The sequence below is a fragment of the Leiobunum rupestre genome, chromosome 6, assembly GCF_980474605.1.
Source record: "Leiobunum rupestre chromosome 6, qqLeiRupe1.1.hap1, whole genome shotgun sequence".
NCBI lineage: Eukaryota > Metazoa > Arthropoda > Arachnida > Opiliones > Sclerosomatidae > Leiobunum > Leiobunum rupestre.
The window spans coordinates 39,623,973-39,641,831 of NC_143389.1; the positions used below are offsets into that span (position 1 = coordinate 39,623,973).

The window sequence follows — 17,859 nt, forward strand, 5'->3', positions numbered from 1 at the left end:
ATAAATCATATCAGCTTGGGCAGGAATCGATCCTGCAGCCTTTGGTTTCGTTTGTTAGACGCGGGTTACATTTCTTTAACCTGCCAACCAAACGAACTCAATCGTTTCATTCATAAAAGTGGCCTCGGTAGTCCAATGGAAGTGGCGTTGCGACGATAATCAAAAGGTTGTTGGCTCGATTCCTGCCCAAGGTGATATGATTTATCTCAGTCACTCTATAGAGGGCTAGCAGTTGATGCGTTTTTAAAAGTTAGTGACGTCACAACCGTAGCTTCCGTAGTGGTTGTCATGAAATCTCGCGTTTTTTCTCAATAGACGTTTAACATTGGTGACGTCGCAGGGTTTCAAGCTGCTGGCACTCTATTGTAGAAATTTGCGCGGAAGTATTCCTTGGTAAAAGAAACTTCTAAAATTGTATAAATTCCTGCGCTATTAATATATATACAACATACAGGGTGTTTCAAAAGTTATGCAAAATTTTAAGGATTTGTAGGGGGTGAGTTGAGAAGTATGCCTGTTTTTTTCCCATTTTCCTACGATGAGTTAAAAGAGCGCCAGAGAGCTTCAAAATGTGGACTACTAGCCCCTGGAAGTAGGCTGCAACAAGCGAAAAACCAAGCAGCACGGACTTTAAATACTGTTTAAGTTTACTTTTTTTAGGCTAGCTACCTCGATTTGTTTACAAAGTCCTTATTTACCGATCACACGAACCCAAACCTTTATGTTCGCGTTTCACTGCTGCTTGGTTTTGCGCTTGCTGCAGCCTACTTCCAGGGGCTAGTAGGCCACACTTTGAAGCTCTCTGGCGCTCTTTTAACTCATCGTAGGAAAATGGGGAAAAATCAGGCCTACTTCTCAACTCACCCCCTACAACTCCTTGAAATTTGGCATGTAAACTTTTGAAACACCCTGTATATATAAAATGATCTCATTTTCTTTCATTGTTTGTGATCATCACTGTTTGTTTCGCGTATTGTTTTTTGTTTTGTTTTTTTAATCTGAACCTTAAAAAAAAAAGAGTAGTGAGATTTTCGAAGATCTAAAAGAATTATTGTAATTTAGTTCTCTTTTTACAAGAAAACGACTTCGTTGAATTCGCCTGGATCACCAGTGCCTTGCATCGAGAATATCTCGCATTCCATTTCCACTAACCGTCGTCTCACCGACGACCGTTTCTCAGGTTCGTTATTCGGATTCTTCGTCCAAATTACCCTCGTCCAATCTTTGTATCCGTTTACCGTATCGCTCGAAGTTTTGGGTTCACAACAGACTCCTCGTTATTAATTTAATTTTGCTTTATCCTCAGGTATAATCACGGTAGAGAAAGACGTGGACTCCGTCAGTCTCGAGTCCTTGTTAGAATGCCCGCCAGAGTTTCGAGGGAGAAACGGTAAAGTTCGCTCAAATGTTCATGCTCACGATTTTTGCGTGCACGGTTGCCCGATGCTTTTACTCCTATCCCCTTTTTGACTAAAATTCTTAAAAGCTCTTTAGCACGGTTTTATCCGAGGGGAAGGTCACTATTCTTAAGAGTGTCGTCATAATGATAAAATTTAAAACACTTTAATCGTAAGATAATTATTTTAATCGAGATTTAATCAGTATAATCGAGATTTAATCAGTATAATCGAGATTTAATCAGTATAATCTAGATTTAATCAGTATAATCGAGATTTAATCAGTATAATCTATATTTAATCAGTATAATCTAGATTTAATCAGTATAATCTAGATTTAATCAGTATAATCGAGATTTAATCAGTATAATCTAGATTTAATCAGTATAATCTAGATTTAATCAGTATAATCTAGATTTAATCAGTATAATCGAGATTTAATCAGTATAATCGAGATTTAATCAGTATAATCTAGATTTAATCATTTTAATCGTAATTTAATCAGTATAATCTAGATTTAATCAGTATAATCGAGATTTAATCAGTATAATCGTAATTTAATCAGTATAATCTAGATTTAATCAGTATAATCGAGATTTAATCAGTATAATCTATATTTAATCAGTATAATCTAGATTTAATCAGTATAATCTAGATTTAATCAGTATAATCGAGATTTAATCAGTATAATCTAGATTTAATCAGTATAATCTAGATTTAATCAGTATAATCTAGATTTAATCAGTATAATCGAGATTTAATCAGTATAATCGAGATTTAATCAGTATAATCTAGATTTAATCATTTTAATCGTAATTTAATCAGTATAATCTAGATTTAATCAGTATAATCGAGATTTAATCAGTATAATCTAGATTTAATCAGTATAATCTAGATTTAATCAGTATAATCTAGATTTAATCAGTATAATCTAGATTTAATCAGTATAATCGAGATTTAATCAGTATAATCTAGATTTAATCAGTATAATCGAGATTTAATCAGTATAATCTAGATTTAATCAGTATAATCTAGATTTAATCAGTATAATCTAGATTTAATCAGTATAATCGAGATTTAATCAGTATAATCTAGATTTAATCATTTTAATCGTAATTTAATCGATTTAATGATGATTTAATCAGTGTAATAATGATTTAATCATTCAAATCTCGATTTAAATATTGAGATCTCTATTTAACCATTCAAATCTCGATTTTATCAATTCAATCACGATTTAATAATTCCAATTTCGATTTAATCCTTTAATCGTGAGTTAATCATTTAATCGTGATTTAAGTTATTTAATTAATTTAATCATGATTTAATCACTAGTTAATATCATTTTATATTTTGAGGGTGTCCTAATAATTATAATAGTAGCCTACGCCTCGGTTTCATCTCAATTCTCAAACGACCCGGTTGCATGGTAGCTAATAAACATTCAGAGTGCCCTATATGTGAGCAGTCCATTGCAATTTATAGTGAAATTCTTCACCAATTATGGTAGCTGTTGTAATTGCTTTCATTTTAAAAACCATTAGCATTTCATTTCAAATACGCGTGATAGTTTAATTTATTTTGTACAATGCACGCTGCTTTCAATATTTAGCAAACTGTTTAATATCCCATTTTTAAATTTCAGGCGTCTCATCGAGTTCGAGTTCTTCTAGAAAGGCATCTTGAGAATCGTTTTCTCGTTTGTTTAACTAATACAAAAATGAACTAAGCCTTTTTTAACAATTTCAATACGAAGAAATTATACTAAAAAAAAATATGAAAGACTTCCAAGAGATTTTTGGGGGAGGGACGATGAACTTAGACTATACTACCGTTGTTATACATCATAAAATGATAGAAAACTAATGACTACAATTACCACGTACCGAGCGTACTTTGTAAATATTATAAGAACAATAACCTCGAATCAACCGATATGAAGTTTTTTGTTAGTTATCATAATAAAAAGAATGTTTTTAAAAATTTCCGACAGAATTGGACTTTCTCTAAATCTTAAAAAGACATGATTTTATTTTGGACGGTTTTACAAAATTGAGTAAGGAGCGATTCTGTTTCGACCTTCCTCAGAGGGTGGACACCGTGTCGTCATCCGGGACACTGTCGTCGTCGTGTTTGGCCAATTCTTCGGGAACCTTCGCGGGGGGAGCGCTGTTGCCTTTATCGTACTCGAAGTATTCCCGGAGTTTGGTCAAGAATCGATCGACGTCGGACCGGGCGTTGTTGGAGATGTCCACCTTGGAACGCGCCCCTTCGGACAAAGATCGACCTTTGGCGGAAATGACGCAGTCGTGTTGCTGACAGAAGTAGTCCCTCTTGCCGTCATTGTGGCACGGAGTTCCGTCTGGGAAGTAAGGGTCCATATTGCTGTCACCCAGTTCCTGGATCGGAGTGTACCAGGTTCCCGATTTGGTTTTGCAGTATATTGAGCAAGCTTGGAACGGACGCTCTAAGATTTTCAAATTGGGTTAGTGCCTATAGTGTACCGTTATATTTAAAGCCGAGTTTCGTGTTACTGTCATTATGCGGCACTTTGGTTCCTTGCCCGGTAACGTCGTCTATGACGGTTGAAAATTCTTTACATTTTCGATTGGCGTAGTTCTCTATCGATTCCCTCGCTGTGCATAACTTTTTGATAAATAATCGGCTATTGTTTAACGTTAAAGGGATTTTTAAAATATAGGTGTTTCCATAGGTTATGCAAAAATTTTAAGGAGTTGTAGGGGGTGAGTTGAGTGGTATGCCTGTTTCCCCCCCTTTTCCTACGATGAATTAAAAGAGCGCCAGAGAGCTTCAAAGTGTGGCCTACTAGCCCCTGGAAGTAGGCTGCAACAAGCGCAAAACCAAGCAGAAGGGATATGCGAACATTACGGTTTGGGTTCGTGTGATCGGTGAAAAAGGACTTTGTAAACAAATCGAGGTAACCAGCGTAAAAAAGTAAACTTAAACAGTATTTAATGTCCCCGCTGCTTGGTTTTGCGCTTGTTGCAGGCTACTTCCAGGGGCTAGTAGGCCATACTTTGAAGCTCTCTGGCGCTCTTTTAACTCATCCTAGGAAAATGGGGAAAAAATCGGGCATACTTCTCAACTCACCCTTAACATTTTTGCGTAACCTTTTGAAACACCCTGTATATGTATCTTAACTTACAGATTTATCGTCGCATAGCTTGACCCGTACGGAATCCCCTTCGCAATACTTTTTACTATTTTTTGGTCTAATCGGAGTTTAAATAATGTTTCAACCCCAACGTAAAATTATGAGACAAAAATAAGAGATTTACTTGGGGCTGTCGCATTTCCTGTGATCAGTTTGGGCGCCCATGCCGCCATCTAGGCATCCCGACTGGCATTTCCCCGAATCCCAAGTGCTCCAACCACCAGCAATTACCGGCACCTTCTCCGAACCCCAAGAAACGCAACTACCATCTTTGCACCACTGTTAAAGAATTAAATTAGTACTATCCTCTTCTCACTAAGTGCTTAGTAGTGTTGTAAATCGGAAGATTTTCCGGAAAATGACCGAGGCCTTTTTTTCGGATATTTTTCCGAAAAAAAATAAAAAAAGTTTTCATTCCATGATTAGTCTAATCATTTGTAACATAATTACTCATAAGTGTGCCAGAAATAAATTTTTCTCAATGAGACCTTGTTGCAAGGATATGACGTAATTGACGTCACTTCCCAGTCGATGACGGTTTTATCGTCATTAAAACTAGTTATGGCGGGGAGGGAAGGAAGTTAAAACCAGTTTTACGCGACGTTAGTCCGTATTTTCTTTGGTGGCCTTGAAACAAGGTCTCATTTAAATTTTTAATACAGAGATGTTAAACAGAGGCACACTTATGAGTAATTATGTTACATATGGTCTAATATATTGTTTGCCAATTTAAATAAAGTGGCATTTTCGCCTAATTTTTTCGAATCTGAAAGTAAAACTAAACATGTAGCTTATTTTAATCTGATTATCAATGAAACACTTATAATTTTTTTGTAGTATGTTTACTGATATTAGACATTTTATATCTATAAAAAGTTAAAAACCTTAAAAACCCTTAAAAATTAATCTGTTTCAATTTTTTATATTCAGATTTGCGGAAAGTTTTCTGCAATTCGGAAAATTTTCTGTAAATTTTTCCGCATTTTATTTTTCCGGAAAATTAACAACACTAAGTGCTTAGCGTACCTTTCCGTCATCGCAGAAGGTTCCATCAAGAGCCGGTCCGGCTGAATAGTGACCCATGCGACCCGGTGTCCTGCATAGAATTTGCTCGCATACCATCTAGTATTAAAACATCGACTTAATTGACCTCCAAATTATATCGCGTGGTACCGAGAAAACGTACGCCATTGACAGTGTCGTTGAAAAGTACCGCTTCGTTGTTCTTGAGGAATATTTTGCATTGGTCGTAAGCGTCCCAGACCTGTCCCGGTTGCTGGTTGAACTTTTTCTCGTTCCTATCCTTCGGTTCGTCACCCGGTTTATCGAACAGACACGATTTGCTAGTAATTTATTTATAATTTAGCTATCTTCGCAACTACAATTAACTAAAGTAAGCAACTAACTCTAATGATTTAATCAGATCCGCGCTGCAGGTCGACCACGTGGTTTCGCCCTTCGTCCCTCTACTGGGGGACATGACGAATCCGTTCGAAGGACAGGCGTTAGCTGGCGCACCATCGTGTAGCATCCCTAAACTAAAAAGCTATTCAATTAGCATAAGGCATTTATATTGGGGTAATTAGACGTACTTGTGTCCCATTTCGTGAGCTGCCACGTACGTTGCCATCATACCCGCTGAAGGATACGGTTTTCCTTGACTATTTGTGACTCCAAACTCGGCGATGACGCAAGCGTAATCCTTATTACAGACGCCACCAACAGGCGCCAAACCTGATTCAGATACAGGGTGTTTCAATTGGTTATGCAAAAATTTTAAAGAGTTGTAGGGGGTGAGTTGATAAGTATGCCTGTTTTTTTTCCCATTTTCCTACGATGAGTTAAAAGAGCGCCAGAGAGTTTCCAAGTGAAACCTACTAGCCCCTGGAAGTAGGCCGTGCAAGCGCGAAACCAAGCAGCAGGGAAATGCGAACATTAAGGTTTGGGTTCGTGTGATAGGTAAAAAAGGACTTTGTAAACAATTCGAGGTAACCAGCGTAAAATAGTAAACTTAAACAGAACTTATAGTCCCTGCTACTTGGTTTTGCGCTTGTGGCAGCCAAATTCCAGGTGCTAGTAGGCCACACTTTGAAGCTCCTTGGCGCTCTTTTAACTCATCGTATGGAAAATGGGGGAAAAACAGGCTTACTTCTCAACTCACCCCTTCAACTCCTTAAAATTTTTGCATAACTTTTGAAATACCCTGTATAATGCCACTTAATCACGCGATATTAACTCCGATATATTTTAGATAATTACCCATGGTAATTTCATTCTTTTTCCCTTTCTCCATGGCGTAGAAATTCAGTCTGAAAACACTCGATTAATTATGGTATTTATAAAGACGTCTCGCGTAAGTCTATAAAATATTCATAAGTATGACGCTTCACGAGCAAATGTTTTTATGAGAGCGACACAGACTCCATACCGGGTTTCGTTTGCCTTGGGTAATGTCTCTCTAGAAGGAGATTTTCTTCCCGTGATGACGCCCCGTTTGAAATAACTCTCGGTAAAATAGTTGCCTCGAGACACACTTACGGAATAGTATTTAAAGCAGCGTTCAGACTATGTGAAAATATTACGTTAGCATAGGTCGTGTCGATTCGGTTATGTTAGTCGCGTCGGTTCGTTCATTTCACTGTTCAGAAAGGAACCAACCTTGCACGGAGATTAACATAAAAGGTGTTTGTTCATCCAATCAGAGCTCAGTAATAACGGCGGAAAAATTGAAATAATGTTTTATCCACCTCTGATTGGTTATGGTATTTCGATGGTTCTAAAGGTCGCCACTACCTAGAGTCAGCGCTGATGAGGCAAAAGGCTAATTGTCTGCTATGAACTTTTTGAGCTTTAAACCGAGACGCCATCTAGGCAGTTCTCAACGAAATAAAAAATGTAAACGGCACGCGCGAAAATTTAAAGTCTCTGTTGAGAAGTCTGAACGATGTAAGAAATCGAAAGAACCGACACGATCGACGCAAACGGTATATTTTCACATAGTCTGAACGCTGCTTAAGACTTACGTAAATGGATCAAAAATGTTTTTACCCCGATATGTAAAGAGCCATATCCCAATGGTTAGGGTCATCGTCGGAGTCTGGGTTGTACTTGGATTGGTACTTGCAAAAAGAAGTCAATAACTTATCCCTCTCTCCGTCGTAATGAGGCAAGTCGCTCTTCGGGTAAAAGGAGACGGTTAGCTTCGTTCGTTCGCGATTTTCCCGCTGATAAAAACTTACGGGCTGTTTTTTGAAAAACTCCAAGCGAACCAAACTAATCTGCAGTTTTTCCTTTAGCGAAGGCTGGTAATAAAGGGCTTGTATCTAGAAGTAAGCGTTCGACAAATTAAGGCCGGGCCCCGAACGAGTAATTAGCGGCTATCAGGGACGGATCCTCGCGTTTTTTTCCACCCTACCTGATTAATGAATCCCAAAATCATCTCTCGCAAATCGTCCTCTCCTCCGGTAAATGGTACGAAGGAATCGTAAGCGGCTTGATCGACGAAAACGGCCAATTCCAAGTACTTGTCTTCGGCCCCGCGCTTAACGGCTGAGCCTCGCTTCTCTCCTCCCGGAAACGGTTCGGGGTCCCCGAAGTTTCCTTTTCCATGAAATTCCAACGGAAGGTCGAATTCGTCGTCCCACGGTTGACCTTCCAAATCTGCCCGATCGAGGATGTGGAAAAGATATCGAAGTTTTAGAAAAAGTTCGTATTTTTTTAACACGTACTCGGAAATGTAAAGGGAAAACTACCGTAAGAAAGTTTAGTAGAATAAAGTCTCGTTTGGTAACAGCTTTTCTTAAACGTAGAGGAGGAATCTAAAGCGACGTTCGAAATTTCGAAAGAACCAACAATTCCGGAAACTCGGTTTATTTTGAACTGAAAAGTTCACAGCCGCGTGAATTGGAGATAAATCAGTTTTTTTTTTCTTTTAAGAGCGGATGGTCTGCGGAAAGAGGGATTGAATTTTCGTTTCGCCGCTATCATTCTCTGGCGGGAGTTGACTGTCCTCCTCTCGAAAGCTTTGGGAAATGGTTCCGAGAAGCAATTTTAAAGAGGTTGGACCGTTGAAATAAACCAAAAACAAAACTTTTGACTTTTCCAAGTTTCGCGGAAAAGGATTCTATCGCGAGGATAATTTCCTATTTCGCTGATATATACTACACGGGTCATTTTCGATTTCGAGTTAACAAAACTATTTAAATTCTTTTCTAGTTGTTGTCCGACACTGTAACGGTTACTATGGCGCCTATTTCACTATAAAGTTTATCCGTCGTTAACTTAAATTCATCTATAGACTTCGTGCGTAGTTTAAATTTTGGTCATAAGTATCGCCGCCTACCGACCTAGATTTAAATTGAGTATATGAAAGCTGTTTGCTCGTTCAAAATTCTCACTGCGCAACAGCTGAAAGTTCAACCTAAAAACAAAGAAATTCAAAAGTCGTCTGCTATTTTTTCACATATTTAGTTGACGGATATTAAGGTAGATGGCACTATATTTCCTATAAAATAGTAACTATAATTAGCGTTTTCCATTTGACTGCTCTGATCAACATTTTGTGTTCCATTTGCGTGCTCGGATCTGCTTCGATCAAGATTTACGTGTTCCATTTCCCGCTCTCGGGTGCTCCGAGATCACCCAAAACCGATCTGCCGATTTCGACAGATCAATCAACGGATCGAGATCGAGATCGGAGCAAATTTTTGCGTGCTCCTTTTAGATTTTTGGGCAAAATTGCAGACCAAGACGCGAAAATTCAAATTACTAGCAGACGCAAAACCTCAAAGCGTGGGAATACGTTAATGGTATGTTCCATTTGCGGTTTTATTCTAGTTGATTCGGGCGAGATCTATGACGTCACAGGCAGACTCGGAGCGAATCTCGAGCAATCAAATGGAAAACGCTCCATATCAGTCTTAGTGTCTCCGTACGCGGATGAAGTCGTTTCTTAACGGGATGTAATAATAACGTACCATCAAAATCGTCAAGGCCTTCAAAGACGTGAGGAACTCCTTCCAAATCGTTGTCATCGTCGCCTAATTCTCCTCCGGAACGTTTGATAATGTTGGCGATCCTTTCGGGAAGAGGCCTGACGTTTACGGCCTTATTATCCAGAAGCAGAATGCCCCTCTGAAACAAACAAGCGGCTCCGTTAAACGACAGGGTCATCTACTTTAGCAGCCGTCTCCAAAGGCCGTCGCTGGAGTGATCCCCGGGTAGTTATTAAACCCGGACGGGATCTCGAGCGAGAGAAGGAAAGCGCGTAGGCCGAGCGGGAAGGGTGGGTTAAGAAAACGCTATATATATACCATTCCGCCTTGATTGCAAGAAGTGAGAGCAGCCAGCGAATTTTCGCCGCTCCCCAAGTAGTGGCAGTTGCGTTTGGGTCGCTCCAGATCCTCGCTCTTATCGCCCGTTCTCCGAACGACTCTCAAGTTGGGCGAGATGAGATGTTCATTTTGCTTCATGGAGAAGCTGTAGCTTTGGCCCTGGTACGAGACATTATAGAGCAGTTGATGGTCCAATTTGGACGGATCATTCGCCGTCGTGTTTTGGCTAGGAGCTCCGTCTCGACGCATCCGAAGATAAACCACGTCGTAATTGGGAACTACAGTATATATATATATATGTACGGTGGTTGAAATTTTCGGCTAGAACGTTATAGGGTATGTATATGAGGTAAGTTATCTGTCAGTAACTTGAGATAAAAGTTGCTGAAATTCTCGTCTATAAGAGATAGAGTTTAGTTTAGTAAATCCTTTTTTGGGACTATTTATGGTCGGTATGCCGACCATTATCTGACTTAAAATAGACCTTACATTTAATTATTGGATTTGACATTGACTTTATGAAACAGACCATATGTATTTAGGAAAAGGGGATATTTTAATTATTTTCTGACTATTTGATGATTTTCTGTGAATAATTCTTTATTCACTTTCATTTTTCTTCAAACTTATTTGTATTCGAAAAACGTGGCATCTAATAATTAGATCAGTTTTGTGTTGGAAATAAGCATTAATATAAAGTCGGCCCGACGTCGTTTCGAAGTCGGTTCTTAATTAGGTCTATTAAAAGGTGGTGAAGAGTCGACGTTTTGTAGTCGGCCGACCCTTTTACCCCTGGGACATTTCGACCCTCAATCCAAAGGTCGGCTGACCGTCGGCTGACCGCCGGCCGACTTTAGTGTTTAGTACCATTTGCCGACGTCGGCCCGACTCTAATTTGCTACAGGGGTAAGTGTACACACAGCTTATCTGTCATAACCTCACCATTTAGTTTCTAAGAAAAAATTCTAAAATTTTATAAAATAAGACGGACCTCTATCGGCCACTGGAGTAGCGAAGGTGTTTTGTAATTCATTTTGCGTCATAAGACGATGAAGCTTTTTCAATGGCTACAAGTCAAGAAAAGGCGGAAAATATACAATGAAATTTAGCTATTTCAATTAAAACGTTCTAATTTAAACGGTACTTACCGAAGTTCCGATACAAGAACACGCGTTAATAAATAGAATAACAATCCCCAGAAAATAGAGTAGCTTCATTTTGTCTCTGTGGGATATTTTTTACGCGTAAATTGAGGGATGATGTTCACTCTTCGCTGAACACCGAAATTATAAAACCATCCCGAAGATCGTTTCTAATTTTTACATAATTTGTTTCGGCGCTATCCTCAAAGTCAGGGTTCAGAGAGGTTACAACTTTCGGTGAAATTCCGCTCTTGATACGGGTTTCCCACCCGTATTCCTTTCTCTTCCGTTTCACTTCGCGACAAATAATCGTTCTTCGCAGGATATTCAACCCTCGATCGAGACACGTTTAATTAACGGTGTGGTTTTGATTGACACATTAAATACGGATTTTCATCACGGTAGCCAAATTAAAGTTCTTTATAAAGACGACAGAAATTGAAGTCAAAATAGGTCAAAAACGTTTTCGAGGGAATTTCAGCGTTGGGACATCGGAAGTTTTAAAACATTTCTGGTAAAATATTGCTTTGTTCTACTTAATTTTTTTCTATCAAATATATAATTACATTTACGTTTGGCGCGTTATAACGTAACACCGGAAATACGCGTTTTTTGGAATCGAGGAAACATAAGTAACCTTAATATTGGGAAAGTTCAATTACCGCGTTTATTGTAGATTTTTGGGTGGTTGTTTATTATCGTCGTTTAATTATCGCGTATAGCGTAATTAATGATACAAGCCGTAATTAAAGAAGGCGAGGAGCGGCAGGTGTCGTAATTGTTATGAGGGTCTTTCTAGGAAAAAAAACCTCTAGCCCTCATATATCATCAGTTTATTAAGAAAAATGCCCGCATCGTATTTGACCTTGTCAGCGCGACTTTAACGTCTTACCTTACCTGATACTAATTTAACGGCACATTAATTAACCCCTTTGCCTTTATGAATACTGTCGGGTCAATCGTAGTAGGTCAAAATTAGGACTTATCCTGTAGAAGTGTTCCAACAGCAGCGCTCGGGTGTGTTACTCGTTAGCCTACCACTAAGGAGCGTTCCGATTTTTATCAGATAAATACGCGTATTTATGCGTATAGAATTTCCTGATATTCCTCATAATGATGGTAATAATTATTATGTTTATAAAATGTGTCATGACGTTTTAAGAATAAAAACGAGTCACAATGAATGATGGAAAAAAACTTTGTTGGAAACAAACCTTGAATATTTAATAGGAAAAAGTTTGTTATAATTAACTTGTTAAATAATAAAAAAAAAACAGCAAAATTACAAAGTCGTAAGAAATATTTTTTTTTGTAACTAGTAAGATCTTTTTTTCTCTTGTGTAAAGCAAGATTTAAGTGTACATGACTAAATAAGGAGACCCAAATATTTGGCTCTTGGATATTTCTGCTGTAGAATTGGCCACTGGACTAAGAAATGATCCGCAAAGTAATACAAAATTTTGCCAGACAAAGATATGGTCTCAACCCTGCAAAAGCTTTCTACGTAAACAATAGTAACTTTCTTGATGGCTAGGATCTAAAAGAAATTCAACATATTACTACAAGTTTACTCTGAAATGGTATTATTTTAAAATGTACACACTGATAATAATAGTCCCACAAGGCAAAGTGGAACGCAAGTTCCTGGTCCATTACATAGAAGCTATAATGAGCAAAACATTTTTAACTATCCACTTAATTAATATTAACTATGCGTAGTTTCTTACAAGATCTGGTCGATGTTTGAACATTATAGGAAAGGCTGCAAATATAGCTCGAAGTGTGCTTGATACCGATGAAAGCCACGATTGGTTAACTTCTCTACTACGAGGAATTCTTTCAATTGTGTATTCTCGACTAGAATCTGTGCAAAACTGAAAGATATTTTATGTTAATTTCCATATTGAGAGTGTATTGAATCTTCTTTACTCATACTTCCTCTCTTTCAAACTTTTTTTGTTCCAATTTATGAGCTTTTTCCTCACTCAAACTGTCAGTTTCCGAGATAACATAGATTCTTGGTTGATATGCGGGGGGTAAAGGCTCAGCGTAACATAGCATTTCGTGTGTATGTCCGCCTAAAAATTAATCAGCCTATAGTTAATTGATACTTTTTAAGTAATATATTATCTTTGTAACGCACCTGATCCTAGAACATACATAACTTTCACTGTGTAACATCTTTTATTTGGGATAAGTAACACGGATTTTCGCGTTTTACTGATTCTCAAAAACACTATTATCGTTCTAATAACAATAAGACTGACTAAAGCTGCTAGTATTTTATTTAAATCATAGGAATACATGGTAAATTATAATCAAAATAAAAAATGTACAGTAAAACTATTTACGTTACTTTATCATTTTTTCTAGCTCGAATGAAACTCTGCCGCGTACACCTCCATTTTGTTTACGAACCCATGTGCTTCCGGTTCCAAAACGGAAATAAACAACGCTAGAGGTGCGATCTTGAGGCTGCTTATAAACGAGAGCAAAAACATTTTCGAAGTTTTGACAGATCATTGTGCCTTTTTCGGAGTTAAGAATTATTAAACATGCAAGATAAAAAGCCAGCACAAGAGGCCGAAAAGGCCAATAAGGAGAAAAAGGATAAGAAAGATAAAAAGGAAGAAGAGGAGAAAGGATTAGATTTGGTAAAGACTTATATATTTATTAATTTTCGTAGGCCTTGGCTTGCCGGTTAGGCTTACGATCAATGACTGTGCAAATTTATAGATATTTTAACATTTTCTAATTATTTTTAGTCGGACGAAGACAAAGCTCTCCAGGATGAACTTAGTATGCTCGTACAACGTCTCACGGTAATTCTAAAAGTTATTCTTTTGCGTTTGTTGTGATTGAGGCGAAGATTTGGGTTTTGTAGGAAGATGATACGCAATTATATTTGTCTGCATTGGAAAGTCTTCGAACTCAGATTCGAGCTTCCACAACATCAATGACTTCTGTTCCAAAGCCACTGAAATTTTTACGTCCACATTATGGAACCTTAAAAGAGATCTATGAGAAAATTGTTGAAATTGAAACTAAAGTAATTCAAATTCTAAATAAATGTTTAGAACAGGGCTGGTAGTAGCGTAACCATTAATTTTTTGTCTTCATTTGTAGCAATTCTGCGCTGATATTATATCAATATTAGCCATGACGATGAGTGAAGAACGAGATTGTCTGCGATATCGCTTATTAGGTTCTAGAGAAGAAATAGGCTCTTGGGGTCATGAATATGTCAGACACTTAGCTGGTGAAATAGCTCTGGATTGGGCTGATTTAACAGGAGAAGACAAAGACAGGAAAGTGGAACTTCTAGCATTGGCCAACGAAATTGTCCCGTACCACATGAAACACAATGCTGAAGCAGAGGCTTGCGATCTCCTCATGGAAATAGAAAGATTAGATTTATTAATTAATTATGTTGATGAGGATGTTTTCCCTCGAGTTTGTCTTTATTTAACCAGGTATTTCCCACATAAATATGGACTCCACGGTAAAGGTCTAAAGAAATTTAATTCTTATAGTTGCGTTCCATATGTACCTGAGCCTGAAAATACCAACCTCCTTAAGACCACTTTGAGTATATTCCGTAAATTTGAAAGATATCCAGAAACATTACGTTTGGCAATGCAGTTAAACAACCTCCCTATCATGGGAGAGCTTTTCCAAGAATGCAAAGACCCGTATGTGAATAGAAACTTCATTTACAAATAAATTTTATCTGAAATAAACCTTATTTCCAGGAGTATAAGAAAACAAATGGCTTTCATGGTTGGAAGGCAGCAAGTTTACTTAGAATTGGATGAATCTATGGATGATTTTGATGAACTTGTAGAAATTATGTCCAATGCTCATTTAAATAATCACTTTTTAGCTTTAGGCAGAGAAGTAAACATTGATTGTTCTATTTTTAAAGTCTATACATTGACTAAATTAAAATTTACATTATCTTTCAGCTCGATATTATGGAACCAAAAACGCCAGATGATATTTACAAGTCTCATTTAGATAATACCCGTCCTTCATTTGGGCCTGGAAGTACTGTAGATTCAGCCCGTCAAAACCTTGCCTCTAGTTTTGTCAATGGTTTTGTGAATGCCGCCTTTGGGCAGGATAAACAAATCATGAAAGACGGCAATAAGTGGCTGTATATGAATAAAGAGCATGGTATGATGAGCGCAATGGCTTCTCTCGGTGTCATTCTACTTTGGGATGTTGATGGAGGCCTAACTCACATTGATAAATACCTATACTCCTCTGAGGATTATATTAAAGTAAAGCTCGAGCATTATTTTCCCTTATTCATGAAAAAGTTCATTTTCATTGTATTTGTAATTTAGGCTGGAGCTTTACTGGCTTGTGGCATCGTAAACAGCGGTATGCGTAACGAATGTGACCCAGCTCTAGCTTTACTTTGTGATTTTGTCACTCACAACAGTATGATTATGCGGATTGGTGCTGTAGTTGGCCTAGGTCTCGCGTACGCTGGCTCAAACAGAAGTGACGTTATCAACTTGATGTTGAAAGTTATGACTGATTCTAAATCGACTATGGAAGTATGTTTCTTCATTTTAGGGATGCACCTATATATCAGCCTATTTTTATAATATCAATATCAGCTGATACTGGTATTAAAAAAAATATTTTTAGTAAAAACTTTTAAAAATAAGAAAATTATCGATTAACTAATGAATGATAGTATTTTATATGATTGGCCGCACCACGTACGCCATACTTCAGAAGTTAGATCATCCCTTTTTTTTAGAAAGGGGGTTACGAGTTTAAACAAATATAACAACGATATTCGATTTGTGATAGAAAATATGTATCAAGTAAAATGAAAAGAAACCTATTCAGATATGCTCTTGCAATCTTTTTTTAATGAAAAATTAGAATTAAATGGTATGACAGTGCACTGAACCGTATTTTACAATGATTTTATCATATACACTATTGTTATGACAGATAACTTTGTCAATATCAGCTTATACATCGTCTGTACCCATATCGGTGCATCCCTACTTCATTTGACTATATTTGCTATAGAATCCAATTAATTAATTTTTATTAGGTTATTGGAATGAGTGCCGTTGCCTGTGGCTTAGTGGCAGTTAGTTCTTGCAACGCAGATGTGACTTCCTCTATTTTACAAACTTTGATGGACCAATCTGAAACGGAATTAAAAGATACCTTTGCCAGGTTTTTGCCTCTTGGCTTAGGGCTGTGCTATTTAGGTACATTTTTTATTTCAAATTATATCTTGTCTTTCAACAGTGTTACTGATTGACATTCAATACAGGAAAGCAAGAAGGTGCTGATGCGGTTATAGCAGCTTTGGAAGTAATTCCAGAACCTTTCAAAAGCTACGCAACAACTGTTGTTGATATCTGTGCATACGCTGGCACGGGTAATGTGTTAAAGGTGCAACACTTGCTACATGTTTGTAGTGAACATTATGACCCATCTTCGGGTGACAAAGAAGACAAAAAGAGTGATGACAAGAAAGACTCTAAAGATGATAAGAAAAGTGATGATAAAAGTGAGAAATCACACAGTGATTTATCTTCGCAACAGTCTATTTCGGTTCTTGGAATTGCCCTGATTGCGATGGGAGAAGACATTGCTTCTGATATGGTCTTCAGAAGCTTTGGACACTTGGTATGATGTTTTTGATATTTTATAGAAATTTCTTGGTTTTACTATAGATATTGACATTATTACAGCTTCGATATGGAGAACCAGCTATTAAAAGGGCTGTTCCACTAAGTCTTGCCCTAATTTCAGTTTCCAATCCAAGAATTAATATAATGGAAACCCTCAGCAAGTTTTCCCACGACAGCGACCCTGAAGTGGCTCACAATGCCATTTTCAGTTTGGGTATGGTTGGAGCTGGAACAAATAATGCCCGATTAGCTGCCATGCTGCGTCAGTTAGCTCAATATCACGCTAAAGATCCCAATAATCTCTTTATGGTCAGAATCGCCCAAGGTTTAGCCCATTTGGGCAAAGGAACGTTGACTCTTTGTCCCTACCACAATGATAGGCAACTTATGAGCCCAGTGGCTGTTGCTGGTTTATTAACAACGTTAGTTGCATTTTTGGATTGCAAAACATGTAAGAATCATTGCTTTAACCAATTTCTGATCTTTTTGTAATGTAATAAACGTTTAACTTTTTTCCAGTAATTTTGGGTAAATCACATTATATAATGTACTTCTTGGTAGCTGCTATGCAACCGCGAATGTTGGTAACATTTTCCGAGGACATTCAGCCCTTACCGGTTCCAGTTAGAGTTGGCCAGGCTGTAGATGTAGTAGGACAAGCGGGAAAGCCTAAAACAATTACCGGTTTCCAGACACATACAACGCCAGTTTTATTAGGCTATGGTGAAAGAGCAGAGCTTGCAACGGAAGAATGTATCCTTTTATTCAATATAATTCCTACAAATTTTAGGTTTTTAGTTTTAATCCTTAATCAATATCTTATTCAGATATTGCATTAACTCCCATTTTAGAAGGTTTTGTCATACTTAAGAAAAATCCAAATTATGAAGCGGCTTAATTCAGCAATTATTTTAAGGATCCTGAATTTAAATTTTAATAATTCGGTCTTAATTATACAAGTTTTTGAAAAGAAAAAAAGGGAGAACAGGTTTTGTTATTTGTGAGAAAAAGATTTGTTAAGATTTTCTATTTGTAGTCTAGCCAGTTGTAACTAATGCTTCTTTCTAAAGAAAATGATGTTTTTCTTTTTGCAAAAATCACCATAATTTTATTAAAAGTGACAAAATAGATACATGTAGT

The 17,859-nt window shown here is 37.4% G+C and overlaps 4 protein-coding genes across 4 annotated transcripts in view; 2 read left to right on the plus strand and 2 right to left on the minus strand.

Annotated features, from left to right (window-relative positions):
- Window positions 1–3,323, plus strand: part of LOC149940894 (nephrin-like) — a 207,764-nt gene extending 204,441 nt beyond the window's left edge. Inside the window, exons 20-22 of the mRNA XM_090179386.1 lie at window positions 1,063–1,180; window positions 1,307–1,390; window positions 3,043–3,323. Coding sequence (XP_090035512.1) covers window positions 1,063–1,180; window positions 1,307–1,390; window positions 3,043–3,083 — 243 coding nt within the window. The 3' untranslated portion in view covers window positions 3,084–3,323. The remainder of the gene's footprint in view (window positions 1–1,062; window positions 1,181–1,306; window positions 1,391–3,042) is intronic.
- Window positions 3,324–3,439: 116 nt separating this feature from the next.
- On the minus strand, window positions 3,440–10,154 carry LOC149940895 (A disintegrin and metalloproteinase with thrombospondin motifs adt-1-like). The gene is made up of 14 exons (XM_090179387.1): window positions 9,885–10,154; window positions 9,549–9,705; window positions 7,988–8,232; window positions 7,812–7,895; window positions 7,621–7,748; window positions 6,832–6,881; window positions 6,165–6,306; window positions 5,979–6,110; window positions 5,759–5,915; window positions 5,599–5,694; window positions 4,697–4,851; window positions 4,564–4,630; window positions 3,932–4,043; window positions 3,440–3,864 (listed from the first exon to the last, which is right to left on the minus strand). The coding sequence occupies exons 1-14, from the start codon at window positions 10,152–10,154 to the stop codon at window positions 3,482–3,484; spliced, it is 2,178 nt and encodes a 725-aa protein (XP_090035513.1). The 3' UTR covers window positions 3,440–3,481.
- A 2,105-nt stretch (window positions 10,155–12,259) lies between these two features.
- On the minus strand, window positions 12,260–13,471 carry Alg14 (ALG14, UDP-N-acetylglucosaminyltransferase subunit). Its single transcript, XM_090177992.1, has 5 exons — window positions 13,191–13,471; window positions 12,983–13,125; window positions 12,775–12,921; window positions 12,651–12,710; window positions 12,260–12,584 (listed from the first exon to the last, which is right to left on the minus strand). The coding sequence occupies exons 1-5, from the start codon at window positions 13,351–13,353 to the stop codon at window positions 12,414–12,416; spliced, it is 684 nt and encodes a 227-aa protein (XP_090034118.1). The 5' UTR covers window positions 13,354–13,471; the 3' UTR covers window positions 12,260–12,413.
- Window positions 13,472–13,482: 11 nt separating this feature from the next.
- Window positions 13,483–17,847, plus strand: Rpn1 (regulatory particle non-ATPase 1). The gene is made up of 13 exons (XM_090177989.1): window positions 13,483–13,701; window positions 13,813–13,869; window positions 13,932–14,096; window positions 14,174–14,520; window positions 14,581–14,739; window positions 14,800–14,944; window positions 15,013–15,330; window positions 15,397–15,612; window positions 16,128–16,290; window positions 16,356–16,714; window positions 16,780–17,170; window positions 17,239–17,472; window positions 17,547–17,847. Exons 1-13 carry the CDS (start codon window positions 13,603–13,605, stop codon window positions 17,615–17,617), a joined length of 2,724 nt encoding a protein of 907 aa, XP_090034115.1. The 5' UTR covers window positions 13,483–13,602; the 3' UTR covers window positions 17,618–17,847.
- The last annotated feature ends 12 nt before the right edge of the window (window positions 17,848–17,859 follow it).

Bases quoted from the DNA above. Each gene is read 5' to 3' on its own strand.
- LOC149940895 (XM_090179387.1), bottom strand. From the start codon at position 10,154: ATGCGTCGAGACGGAGCTCCTAGCCAAAACACGACGGCGAATGATCCG. The intron at 7,749-7,811 runs GTAAGTTTTTAT...TTTTACCCGAAG, and splicing joins AGTTTTTCAAAAAACAGCCC to AGCGACTTGCCTCATTACGA. The intron at 5,695-5,758 runs GTACGTTTTCTC...TTTTAATACTAG, and splicing joins TCAACGACACTGTCAATGGC to ATGGTATGCGAGCAAATTCT.
- Alg14 (XM_090177992.1), bottom strand. From the start codon at position 13,353: ATGTATTCCTATGATTTAAATAAAATACTAGCAGCTTTAGTCAGTCTT. The intron at 13,126-13,190 runs GTGCGTTACAAA...ATTAATTTTTAG, and splicing joins TATGTATGTTCTAGGATCAG to GCGGACATACACACGAAATG. The intron at 12,922-12,982 runs GTATGAGTAAAG...AATATCTTTCAG, and splicing joins AAAAGTTTGAAAGAGAGGAA to TTTTGCACAGATTCTAGTCG.
- Rpn1 (XM_090177989.1), top strand. From the start codon at position 13,603: ATGCAAGATAAAAAGCCAGCACAAGAGGCCGAAAAGGCCAATAAGGAG. The intron at 14,740-14,799 runs GTATGTGAATAG...CCTTATTTCCAG, and splicing joins TTCCAAGAATGCAAAGACCC to GAGTATAAGAAAACAAATGG. The intron at 15,331-15,396 runs GTAAAGCTCGAG...TTTGTAATTTAG, and splicing joins CCTCTGAGGATTATATTAAA to GCTGGAGCTTTACTGGCTTG.